Source organism: Hippocampus guttulatus, chromosome 4, assembly GCF_054856545.1.
Source record: "Hippocampus guttulatus isolate MCC_2025c chromosome 4, RoL_Hgut_1.0, whole genome shotgun sequence".
Lineage (NCBI taxonomy): Eukaryota > Metazoa > Chordata > Actinopteri > Syngnathiformes > Syngnathidae > Hippocampus > Hippocampus guttulatus.
In genome coordinates, this window is record NC_141264.1 from 9,141,688 (window position 1) to 9,155,542 (window position 13,855).

The following is a 13,855-nucleotide window of genomic DNA, read 5'->3' on the forward strand; positions in this document are numbered from 1 at the left end:
CCCCACCCTCCCTCCCCCGCCAACACACACAGCCCAGTGCCACACTTCCTACTCTTCAACCTCTCCTGCCAAATTCGCACTGCCCAAGTGGAAGTTTTATAACACACTGGAAAGAGAAGCCTCCCATCTTTTGTTAGCTCCTCAATCCATCTTCCAGTGTAGCGGCATACTGTGGACTCCTGACGTGCAAGTGTTTTTGGATGCCACTCGATTTCCTGTGGCTTCTCTTTGGCCCATTTGCAAGGAACACCCCACCCTGACCCTCACTCCCTTTTCAGGCTCTTACGCGCCTCGTGACAGATTATCAATGGTACTGGGATCTCACTCCTTCCGTGCAAGTACTGCCAAGCAGAGGTGAGGGACTCAAGTCACGTGACTTGAGTGGAATTGAAAATATCGGAATGAATCAACTTGACTTACACTTTGAGACACAAACAGACAAGAACTGAGCTCATGTCATATAGTTTGCCTGTTTATAGTTTGAAAAAAAAACATAATTCACAACATTATAATTATAATTCTGTTTTCAGAGAAACATATATATTTTTTGTCCACACCAAAAACCACAACACAGAACTTTGCTGTCTGCGAGAACCACCTGCCCTGTCCCAGCCTTCTTCCACTTGCACTCGCTGCCCTGGCCTTCGCATCCAAACATAGTTTGGGCCTCAGTCTTTCACATTCACAGCTACACCGCCTATTAGCACATACTAACTGTAGGGTTGTCGCAATACAAAAGCTACAGTATTAAAAATGCATTCCTCATGCAACGTGGGACATTGTTATAAACACTAATGCAATTCAGCTAATTAACTAAGAAACAGTTAATTAGCTTAAATTTTGTTTGGTAATGTATGTTTGGTCATGTAATAACCCTTTAAATTACTTTGGAGGACAAATATAATTTACAGAGCATGTGTTCACTATGAGCCACCCGAGTGAGTGATTCAATGAAAGAGAAAAAGGTGAAATGGAAATCTCTCTCTCTCTCTCTCTCACTATATGTGTGTGTATATATATATATATATATATATATATATATATATATATATATATATATACCGTATTGGCCCGAATATAAGACGGCCCTGATTATAAGACGAGCCCCTCTTTTTCAAGACTCAAGTTTGAAAAAAGACTTTGTGAACACCAAATTCATTTTTATACAGAAAATAATTACACTACATCTGAAACCAATGATTATAACAATATATTTGAGAGAAAGAGCATGTTATTTTGCCTGATTAAAATCTAAAGTGCAATCACATTCGTAAATGAATGGTTTCTGGTTTTTGAAATGTAAATTACATTACACTTCTCCTCAGCTGCCGGTTAACCTGGCTGATCTTCGACCCACTTTTCTCCAGATTGTCACTATGTTTCTCCATTTTCTGTTATCTCTTCTATTATTTTCTTCTTTTTTCCTTCTTGACACTATTTTTTATTTTTCCTCTTCGTGCTACCACTATTTTTATTTTTATTCTTCGTGGCAGGGGTTCACTTTGGCCCGGGGAGTCAAGTTCAGCATTTGCTTCAATGATATCGGGCGCCATCTAGCGTCGTGAATGGTTATAATATCGAGACCCCGAATATAAGACGACCCCCACTTTTTCAGTCTTATTTCAATGCAAAAAACACTGTCTTATATTTGGGCTAATACAGTATATATGTGTGTGTGTGTGTGTGTGTGTGTGTGTGTGTGTGGGTGTGTGTGTCTATACATTCCCGCTTCCAATCACACCTAGGTACAATTTAGAGCATCCAATTATACCATGCATGTTTTCGGAATGTGGGAGGAAACCGGAGTACCCGGAGAAAAACCATTTAGGCATGGAGAAAACATGCAAACTGCACAGGCAGGCCATGGCCCGGAATCAAACCCATAATGTCTGCACAGTGTGGCAGACGTGGTAACCAGTTAATCACCGTGCTGCTGTGTATAATAAACAAGATAATTCTATGCTCAAACGTACCAGTGCCCTTTTTATTTTTTTCAGGTTTTTCTGTTATTAAACTTTTTTTTTTTCAAACGATAACTCTCTTCGTTTATGATTGTGGAGCACGCAGAGAAGTGCCTTGCTGCCAGACCATGCAGACCAGGGGTCTCAAACTTAGGTCCTGGAGGGCCGCTGTCCTGCATGTTTTCCAAGTCTCCCTTTTGCAACACACCTGATTCAAATGATCAGATCATCAGCAAGCTCTGCGGAAGCCTGATATTGAACCTGTTCATTTGAATCAGGTGTGTTGCAACAGGGAGACTTGGAAAACATGCAGGACAGCGGCCCTCCAGGACCTAAGTTTGAGACCCCTGATGTCGACCAAATTATATTTTTGAAAATGCAAGCCTTTGGCAAAATTGTTTATTGTTAGCTTCAGTAGTGAACATAGCTGGTTAATTTGCTGCGAAAATACACAAGTTTAATACTTGTGAATATTTTTTTGTTCCACAAAACTTTTTTTAAAAATATTGTTCAGATATGTGTAGCACTTTATCTTAAGGATTTGTTTACATTGATGTGGTAGTGCAAAAAAGAATCAACTTTTTCTGATCATAAGTTAGTCAATAAAACGAGAACTAGCTTGTTGTGTTTTACTTTGTTTATGCTCAAATATTAGGATAACTATCTTGTTCATTTTTTTTTACATTTTGGAATCAGTAAAGCTGAGTTGGTTTTAAAGTAAAATTTTATGAAACAGCATTCTATCATGTTGATTTGGAGTTACCTTTAATTTTTGTTTGTTTTTTACTTTTCACGACAGTGGTGATATCACTTTGTGTCGAATCATTCGGCCTTATATTGATACGTTTTGATAATTTGTGATCAATCTCAAATTGAAATAATGATGAAGTAATAATGATGGGTGGGTGGCCCAGCTGCTGGCGAATGATGAATGACTGACCGTCAAAATTAACTGACATGCCCATCTGTGTGTGTGTGTGGATAGAGATGTACAACTAGTGTGGTATTTAAATTTGGCTTTGCAAAGTGTGCAAATTATTTAGGATTTCTTGAATGAGCCATCAAGGAACTTCATGTAACAGTCTGTATTCACACTTGTGACCCCCCCCCCCCTCTAAGTTTGGACGCAAAGTGAACAGAACTTAGCCTTAAATGTATTTATATTGCACTTAATTGAACGGTGTTTGTTTGTTTTTTCTTCTTCTTTCTGCCTACATTCTTGCTGCTGGAGGCTGTAAATTTCCCCAGTGTGGGACAAATAAAGGATATCTTATCTTATCTTATCTTAAAGCGAGTAAAAAATTTTAAACATGGTTTTAAAAATTTGGATTAATCTCCAAAGTTAACGTTTATATATATATATACAGTATATATAAAGTATATTGCCTGTTTGCCATGGGTGACCCTGCCAGTGGCTTAAAGCCCCAGACAACTTAGCTCCTCGGATCATTGTGACACACAAACCCCTCCACCACAGTAAGGTGACGGCTCACGGAGGGAGAGGGAAGTCTGGGTTTTCCTACTAAAGCTGCTGCCCCCGGATAAGCAGCGGTAAATGGATGGATGGATGGATGTGTATATATATATATATATATATTTATAGATAAAGTGATAACTTGTTTGACTTTTTTCTACAGTATCATGTTCTGTCTTGATTGTGTTCCAGGTCCAGCTGGAGTGAAGGGTGTTTCCCTCCAGCAGGTACACCTGTACCCCGTTTCCCCCATCAAGCCCAGCCTTGTATTTAAGGACTGACTTCTGCCAAGTCTTGTTGGATTACTGACCTTGCTTGCTGTTATGGTTCAAGTGTGATCTTTGTAGACCTCTCAATGCCAGTGATAGTCACTCTTGTTTTTGTTCATAGATACTTGTTTGTCAATATGTTTGTTAATCTAGTATTGCTCTTTGTTTTTGTGAAATTGAACTTTTGGATATTTCATTTGTGTGTTCAATTGAACCTTGTCTTTGCAAGCGCTTTTGGTTTCAAGCATTGTTTATCCTGGTGCCTTGTGACCAGCGATTTCAGTTTATACTTTGTTGGTGCGATTTTCTTTCATAAATGTTTTTGTAATTACACTTTCTCTGAGTCTCTTTTTGGAATGCTAAAACATTATTTGCTTCAGTCAGAACCGAACATACTGTACATTAAATTAAGACTTATGAATTCCACATCTGCATCCAAGTGGGATGGGATGTGCACATGTGTGCACAAATAAGCACGCTATGCACCCACACATTTCCAACCTACAATATGTTTTGCATACTGGATATGTAGAGGTGGCGTGAGACAGGCAACATAGTCGTCAAACATTGTAATGCAAATGCCATGTGTGGCTGCAGGCCCTACATTCTTGCATCGGTGCCCTTTCCTAGTGTCAAGACAAATCCCAGTTCCAGTGAACCTGTTGTAATCACAATAGTTTTTATGCACCACCGGAGACTGTTTGGGTGACTGGGTGGATGCTGCCGAGCGCTTATAATTGCAACAGGTGACAAGGATGGAAGAAAGGTCACGACAGATTGTCATCTCACTGGTACAGTACATCTAAACAGTACAGATGGCTGCTCCCATTTCATGTGGGTCTTGGAACAGAAGACATCACAAAATGCTCAACAAAAAAGGGACAAAAAGACGTCCTCAATACTGACCGAGGACAGTGAGTGTGAGCAGAAGGTTCTTGAACATGCTGGAGCAGAGTCTGGCACATTTGGACTGAGGCCGGGACTCAATTGGCTCCAGGTGACTCTCGTGCATCCTCACCTCCACTTGTTTAGGCATACTGTTGGCACTGTGAAACAGAGAAGACAATTAGTTCAGCAATGCACCATCATGGAACAAAAATATCTCACCTGACAGTTTTCAGCACTCATTATTTTCAGGTATGTCAGATAGGTGTTGTTGTTCACTTCGTGAAGTGTCGCAGAAATCCAATCGTGTGCTCATTTTGAATAGCTCTAAAAATCTCAATATATTTCAGGAGAAAATAGCAACTGTTAAACCATCCGAGTGTGATGCCGAGCTGTCATTCTCATATAACCCTTCGCGGTTGCTATGGCAGTCAACAGATGGAAGTTGACAACAAGCTGCCGCCTATAAATTTGCAGCTCCTTATTAAAAGCAGTTTCTTAATGCTCTCCAATGTGGCTTTTTGTAATCGACGGGACACTTTATTAATGTGATCCATCGCGGCAGTGTGGCCATCAATTGTCCCAAGACATTGACGATTTTGTCATTTAAACTGTATTCACTGGACATCTGGTTAGGGGGAAAAAATACTTTAATGCAGTGTCCTTTTTGTTTAAATTTAATGGACATCATGCATTTACGGTGTTCAGTCAATTATCCATGAGTTAGTGAAACAATTTGGGATGTCACATGAATTTAGTGATGGGGGAAGAGACTCAAAGCACTCTTTCTTTTCCACTCAATTTCCATGACCGTACAATTTCAATCATCCTGCTAAAAACTCAAATACAATTGTACAATGAGGGAAATTAGTCACACAGGCTTATTCATTAATTGAGCAATCATTTCCGCAGAAAGCACAAAAGATGTTTCTGCACTTTCCTTGTGTGAATGCGATACGAGAGCAGGTGGACAGCTACTTATTTTTTTTTTCAAAGAAAGAAAACGACTAGAATCTAGCATTGAAAATACTGTTCTTCTATGTCTGACCGGAGATGGAAATGTCTTTGGGCCCTATTATCGTGTTTGCCGCAAAGTGCATTCTAACTGTGCGCATGGGTGAAAGCGGCTCCCTTCATTCATTCCCTTTAAAATAATTGCAGGACAAGGCGTAAACATGGCGGAAGCAAAACAAACTCATTGGAGGTGTTAAGATACACGCTGATGTCATGTTTATGAAGGAACTATGATAACATCCATCACACATATCAGTAGAGCGCAGAATCTGTCTACCTGCAGTTGGATCAAAACCACCAAATTGTGTTACATCACCTGTGACACAACACTTGGTTTGCCCTGGTCTCAAGTGAGTCTACTTTCTCTCACTAAGGTGTGCCGAGGGAATAGAAAACACCCTCGACCCGCACAATGCCCTGTAAGGCATGGCTGCCAAATTCCCAAACACAGTTGACTAGACTTGCACCATTCTGAGGACTTGCCAGGTTTTACGCAGAGCGAATGCACGCCAGTCTACAAGCTAGGACTCCAAGTCTTTCCATTCACCTGCAAGAATCCCATTGCAATGGCAGCAGGGACAAATTGTCGAGAGGAAATTATGTGACTCTGACATTTGACCTCACCGCTGGAATTCAGGGCCGGAATAAAAGTCTCAGCGAAGAACATTATTATTTTGTTGCCCTTGTACCCACCCCCAGCGGCTGGCTGTGCAGTGAAAGAAGTCATATCTCGATTTGAGAAATGAAGCAGTCATAAATTGCGTTCCTGTCAACTGTTCATTTTAATGATGATGAAAGTCCGTGTAGGGTGTTGTCACATTGTGACAACCTTCTTCGCAATAAAAACGATTTTTACAGTATTACTGTTGTTGCCCAAGTGCAGTGGACGTCCAGATCGACCATATTGCAAATTATTTTCCAAATGATGTTTTTCTTTGTTTTTTTTTTATCTATGCAAACAACGCCTTGCATAATTTTCCAGACATCAAGTGTTTTACCTGTAATATCATTTGAATATTGAAACAAACATTTCCTTAAAATGCTCTGTTCCAAATGACGATGCACAGCAGTGGTTCAAGAGATTGTATAGGTTGTAAAAGAACAGAAAATAGTCATTTGTTGAATTTACAGGGTTAGGAGGGTGCAGCAATCAAAAGCTATTTCAATCAAAAACATCCTAACATATCAAGTTCAATTGTAACATAGGAACTCTTATTAGATAGCAGCTTCGACATTCTTGCATCCATTGAACTTGTAAGTTTTTGGACGGCTTTTGCTTGAATTATTTTCCTCTCAGAGATCCTGTTAGGATGTGAACTGCCTCACACCCTCACCAAGCATTTGTTTAAAGATACTTCAAAGGTTCTCAGTAGGGTTGATCACCGGGGTAGGATGAGGACCACACACAAGTTTTCCCTCCTTTTATGCCTATAGCGACCCATCGTGAATAGGAATTTCTTGTGACATAGGATGGCGCATTGTCAAAGATCCAAAGATGATTTTGTTTCTCAAAGTTGTGTCCTTAATTTTGTTGCATGGAAGAAAGTAGCCAGTCGCAAACTGCGCATACTTTTATTTTCCCACCTTCAGGTACCCGATAGGTGCCAACCAACTCTCTCAAGACTGGAAAAGCTGCTTTCAAATATGAGGATCTATATTCCAATGTAACTTTACCTGTTAGGACATTTTTCATTCCAGTAGCTTTTCATTTCAGCAAATACAACCTTCAAAAGCTGTAAATTCATCAAATGACTCCATGCAGTTCTTTACAACCGATACAATATGTTCAAACACTGCTACGCTTAATCATTTGAAACAGTGCATTTCAACAAAAACTATCTTTTTATTTATTTTATATTTTAAATACTTTTTATCAGGTCGACTGTTTAGCACGTTGCAGTCACAGTGCAGAGGTGCAGGGTTTGATTCCGTTTGAGTTTGCATGTTCTTCCAGTGCCTGTGTTGGTGTTCTCCGGGTACTCCAGTTTTCTCCCACGTTCCAAAAACAAGCTTGGCAGGTTAATGGAATACTCTATATTAGATGGAAATACATTTATCATTGGAAGGTTTGTTTGAAAACATGAATATGGTGTATTTTCTGTTCAGCCTGTGCAAATTCGCCTATTCTCTGATTTCTTTCTTATCTATGATGTCATGCGGTGGAAGTAGTGCAGTAGTCTTATTGGTCTGCGATGGGATGTAAACGTCCAACGAGCCAAACACTGAACTCCCTTTGGTCAATTAAACCATGATCCCTTCACAATTTGATGAGCAGAATGTTTCCTGAATGTTTACACATCTTTAGCTTAGCAAGTAGCCAGCCTGTCTTTCCGCAAGTACGTCACATTGGTTACGTAATCCGACGGCTACTTCGTCCGCTTGGGTCAGTGCTTTCAAAGCATGCGGCATATTCCTCAAAAGTACTGGAGCTGCATGGGACAGGCTAACACGGGTACACCAAACTGCCACTAGTAACTGGCTGGAAGTGAGACTTTCCAATGTCGAAAAGACAAAAATGCATTTCATTGTTGTATTTAATTTTTGAGTGTGGTGGGCAATACTGTTCTGATTTTATATTGAAGACCTGACTTTACCGGCAACATGATGTTTTGCACCGATGTTGCCAGAGTGGTGGTGAACTGACCCAAAGGCCCACGTGGCTTTGATTTGCGCATAAAAGCTTGTATTGTGGAGTACACTTTGTCGTCTCATTGAAGCCCTTCATACACACTATGCAGTAAAAGTACAGAATTTTAGATTCAAACAATAGCATCAGGAAAAACAAAAGGCGTTGTGGGGAACCTGTCGCAAACACGTTAGCCATGCAGGGCGCCATTACAATGATACAAGGCTGTGCTTCAGGGAAAGCTGTTTGCTGCACTGTATTTTTCAGGGTTAAAAGGTGTTTGGATGTGTTTGCAAGCATTTGATTATAAATATGTTTCAAGTGTTTATGGGATCACAATTCGTGATAGTACTTATTCTGATAATCACGAAATTCTTTATTCGCGGTTGGGCATAGTCCTTCTCCATGAATAGTGGAGGCTACGGTACTGTAGTTACTAATTATTTCATAAACACACACACACACACACAAGCTCACAACAACATCTTAAGCTTTGCGCATTGCTGTGACTATGGGAAGACCACCTGGGCAGCTTGCAGGCACACAGATGGAGTGTTCCGATCTCCTCTTATTAACTTCAAAGTGAAGTGTGAAATACAGAATGAACATGCAAACAGACGGCGAAGCATTGCCATTATACTCCACCTCGGCTTGTGTCTCATACATCAGGCGAAGAAAGCTGAATTAGTCAAAGCACAAAAACAAACAAAAAAAAGTTCAAAAAAATATGTTGAAAAATTAACAGTACTGCAGAATCCTGGTCCATAGGAGTGATGAGGAGTTAATTAAACTCTTTCGCACTTCCCTCCCGGTCACATTATTTTTAGCAGTGAGGAGAGAGGAAGCACATGTTAAATGTCATAGAGGTCGGATATTATTCCGTCATGAGACTCATTAGAACCCTTCTCACGAAGACACATGATGGCATGAACTTGCATAATTATGCAAAATTATGCACAATGAAGACATTTTTCATCAGTAAGCAACAATTTGAGTTGGTTGTGTTTTAAAGATGTATTTAAGGAATTTCTTATCCCTTAAATGTGTGGGTTAAAATGGAAAATATCACATAATTCTTACAAGATGAATATAATTCATACGATGGATCTGACAGTTTTGTACATTTCAATCCTTTGTACCATTCTGAAGGATCCTGGCATGTTCTAAGGCAGGGTTGTCAAATTGATCTTTGTCGCGAACCACATGGTAGTTACAGTTTCCCTCATATTATTACTTATACACCACAGATTGACCGATAACTAGTTTTGAAATCAGAAGTCAGGAATTATAGCTTGTTCAACTATTGTTCAAGTTACTGTTAAAAGGGGCTTGGTAAAATGAAAATGCTTGCAATACCTCAACGTCGTTATTCATTAAACGTAACAATTTGAAATTTTGGTACAGAGTTTGGTAAGATTCATGGAAGCTTACACACTTGATTTGCTGTCGCGAGCCAAATAAAATTATGTGGCAGGCCGGATCTGGGCCCCAGGCCATGAGTTGTGACCCCTGTTTTACCCCTTCTAATTAAATCAGAATTTAGTATTGAAATGAAATGGCTTGCGAGTACATAATCACTTCAAAATAGTAATATAATCATCATCATCATCACCATCATCATATAAAAGATTTTGGACTGTTACAAATCTTATTGGACAATGCATATACCGTACATTATATATTAGGCAATATATTTCTGAAAGAGGCTGGCAAAGGGAAATTCTGAAAAAGTCTGGAAAACCGAAATAAAATGTAAATTGTGGTAGGTGTGTCTATTTGATTATGGGGATACCATTTTAAATTTACATAGGCTATAGCAGTACAGTCCTGAGATAATTATTTAACCTGATGTGATAAATAAAACTGTCGTGGCTTTTATTAGGCATTCACAGAACCTCATAAATCAGTTATCATATTATGCACAGGTGTGCGTGTGTCTGTGTGCACAGACACACACACACAGGGGAAGGTCTCAGATGGATAAATCAATTAATCTTGGCTGAGATTAAATGTACATGGCAATGAAGCCAAGAGTGAATTAATGATGATCTGAATAAATCGGCCGCACGTGTTTGAGGGCTCCACGACATTAACGCTCAAAATGGCACCACCCACTGCTGACCTTTCTGAATGTGTGAGTGCCAAATGGACTTACTTCATTTCAGGTAGAGTTGCGGTAACAGCTATATGCATTGACCGGGGTCACTTCACCAGCTTTGGTATTCAATCAGTCTCTGTAAAAATCACACCTGCTCCATGCAACGAAAAGAAGTAGAGCAGCAGAAGATAGGGTCCCAAGTATGGCTGTTGGCTGCGGCCAGCAGAGATGTGCTGGTAGCTCTCAGCTGTCCACCGGCTCCTCCTGAGCATCCACAGAACACGATTCCTTTCCCCTCGGATCAGACCACAGAACAAGTCACTGCAAGAGACCACCTGAATTGGCCTGTCCTGACGTTTGCAGACACCCACCCACGCGAAGCTAAGTCCCCACCTCCTGACTCCACTACCAAGACCCCATGCCATTCCCCCCCACCCCCTCACACACACACACATATATAACATAAATACATTATTTAACAAATCAGATGCGAAGGGGGACAATTTATATCAGTGCTTACGAGCACAATCCCTGGGACCCTCCATTCCCTGGACACTGTAATCCCCACTCCCAGACTGATCCACCTCTGGAACATGGCAATAATGATGCCCACTAATGGCTCAATATGCAGAGCTTTATAAGTAGACATCAGCAATGTTTGCCGTCCTGATGGGCAGCAGATGGGAGTTCATGCTTACAGTTCTTAGTGATTATGCAACAAAATGCAACATTGTCTTTGTGGTCGGGAAAGCCAAAATGCAGATATCACTTCGCAGGTGAGAGGGACGGTTATTACACTTGAAGGTAAACCATCAATTTTATGTCTGTAAAACCCACCAAAAAAAAATAAAAAATAAGCTGCAATTGAGCCCCAGAGGACAAATAACCACCGTGATTCATGTGAGGATGGAGTCAAACTGATTTTTCTCCCATCTCCTGGCAGCATGGGGCTCGCATAGCATTCAGCAGTATCACATTATTCTAATTAGGGAAATGTGTTGGAAAGCTATTTCCTTTTTCAACAAATGGCCGGCTGCACAACAGAAGACGGTGGAATGTCATCCTTGTCGGCAAAGATTGTGTCATGAGAAGTCGCCCATCCTTCATCTCTTGACATGTCATACCTATTCAAACGGCTCTCTCGGGGAAATGTGGCATTTTTAAATGAGAGTTGGGGGTGCCGAGAGGAAGGGGTTACAGGGAGACACTCTGGAGGAAAGGGGTTGCTGCGATCCCACCACCTCCTCTTAGCCAAAAGAGGCGCCTGAGAGGGGCAGGCGGAGGCGGCCATCCCTGCTCTTGGCTGGTCCCATGTGAAGCGCTCTGTTTCCTCTCTCTTCCTTTTGAGGGGCTTTGTTTCACAAGCAAACAGTGGATGTGCCCCCAAGTTGCCCGGCCAAGCTCTGCATCCAAACTGGCAGGGGTGAGAAAAAAACAGAGGGAGGGGGGCGGAGCTCAAATTGGAATATAAGAATATAGCAAGCGGGGAGGGCACGCTGGTTCTTTCAGTCCACTGATGTCATGCCTGTGCCCACCGTGGGAGAGCAGCGGCGGGACCAAGACACCCCTTTCTCTTTCTCTTCCTCCACAACCTCTTTTTTTTTTTCCCCCAAGATGAATGAATCTTTCAGAAGCCGCGGCTCATTGTGAGCCGTAATCGACGGCGATTATCCCGATTTTATGCTGCCTTCCAAGTGCGCGGAGGTTCCCTGAGTACTGGCTTTGAGGGCTGCTGTGATGCAGCCAGGACCACAAGGGGTTGTCCTGGCAACACTTTGCAGCTTAGAGAGAAGGGGATGAAGGGGAAGGAGCACACTCCCAGCCACACAAATACACACAGCACACAAACATGAGCAGACACAGCCAGTGCTCGAAACCCAGGATGGCGTACAACATAATTCAATGGCAAATACATAATTGTGAAAATATCAAAAGATAGCAATTGTGTCTGTGATATCTGCTTAATTGCAAAATCTACTTCAGAATATAGACTGCGCAGATTTGATTACATAACTAAATACCGTAACTAACGAGTTTGCATCAAAGTTAAGTTGTGTGGGTGTCTTAGTTTCTTGTCAGTTGTACTTCTGAAAAGCAAGCACACCGAGGAAGATCTAAATGAGAATACACATTTCCCACGAGTGTCTGTGGGGCCCAATGCCCGTTCTCATGACTGGAGCATCACAATATAATGTGAGGTAAAGACAACTGGAGTTGGGCCAGGCTCCGGATATATCTGGCCCCACTGGGCCTCACAGCTACTTTGTTATGTAGTGGGAAGAAATGGGCTCACGCATTCTGGCTGCCTAGGAGCTGTGAAAAGAAAAATGAAGCCCTCAGCAAACACTCCGGGTTGTGCGGCGCATGTAAGTGGGAGATCAATTCCAACAAATCTCGAGAAAGGGAGCCTTTGTCATTCTGTCTTTTAATTACACTTTTGACTCAAACTTAGTCACATGAGGCAAAGTAGTTATAGTTATGAAGTCCAGTCAATTCCATCTGCAGGTGTGGGCCCTTTCAGTTAGTACATATTGCATGGCTGGAACCAATAAGAAGAAGCAATTGGGCCTGTAAAAATATGGAAGTAATCCTGAGGGAGATCACCATCGCGATATTCATTTGAGAAAATTCTTATTCGATCCATCCATTCATTATTTGAACCGCGTCATCCTCACGAGGGCATGCTGCAGCCTATCCCAGCCGACTTTGAGCACTAGGCAGGGTACACCCTGAACTGGTTGCCGGCCAAACATAGGGTACACATAGACAAACAACCATTCACAATAACATCCACACCTAGGGACAAGAGTAATTAATTATCCTACTGTGAGGGTTTTTGGAATGTGGGAGGAAACTGGAGTGCCGGAGAAAACCCACACAGACAAGGGGAGAACATGCAAACTCCAAGCAGGCAGGAATCAAAACCCTGACCTCTGCATATATACATATGTATGTATATATATATATATATATATATATATATATATATATATATATATATATATTTTATATATATTTATTTATATAGTTTACAGTGCTATAAACACACATTGATAGGTGTTGCTGAATTATATATAAGCTTCAACTATAATAATAAGGGTTTTTTTGGAGAACAATTACCAATATAGAATATACTTTGCAAACCGTATTTTCCGGACTATAAGTCGCTTCTGAGTATATAAGTCGCATCAGCCATAAAATGCATAATATAGAACAAAAAAACATAAATAAGTCGCACTGGAGTATAAATCGCATTTTGGGGGGAAAATTTATGTGATAAAATCCAACACCAAGAACAGACATGTCATCTTTGAAGGCAAATAAAAATAAAACAACAGGCTGAATAGGAGTATGATATGCTAACATTATTAATGCATAAACAATGAACTGAGAATGTGCCCGGTATATTCACGTAACATATTTAGTTATTCAGACAACTGTAGCATAATGATCATGCAAACAAGTTTACCAAACCATCAGTGTCACTCCAAATCACTAAATCCGATGAAATCTTCATCCCCTGTGTCA

General features: G+C 40.9%; 1 protein-coding gene across 3 annotated transcripts in view; it reads right to left on the reverse strand.

Annotated features, from left to right (window-relative positions):
• Nucleotides 1-13,855, reverse strand: part of LOC147205858 (excitatory amino acid transporter 2-like) — a 38,600-nt gene that overhangs the window by 12,660 nt on the left and 12,085 nt on the right. Inside the window, exons 1-2 of one of the 3 annotated variants that reach the window (XM_086108883.1) lie at nt 10,385-10,633; nt 4,611-4,750 (exon numbers count right to left, since the gene is read on the reverse strand). In XM_086108883.1, coding sequence (XP_085965009.1) covers nt 4,611-4,750; nt 10,385-10,422 — 178 coding nt within the window. In that variant the 5' untranslated portion in view covers nt 10,423-10,633. Of the gene's footprint in view, nt 1-4,610; nt 4,751-10,384; nt 10,634-13,855 lie in introns of those variants that run through there. The other 2 variants (XM_086108885.1, XM_086108884.1) reach the window with 2 other exon arrangements.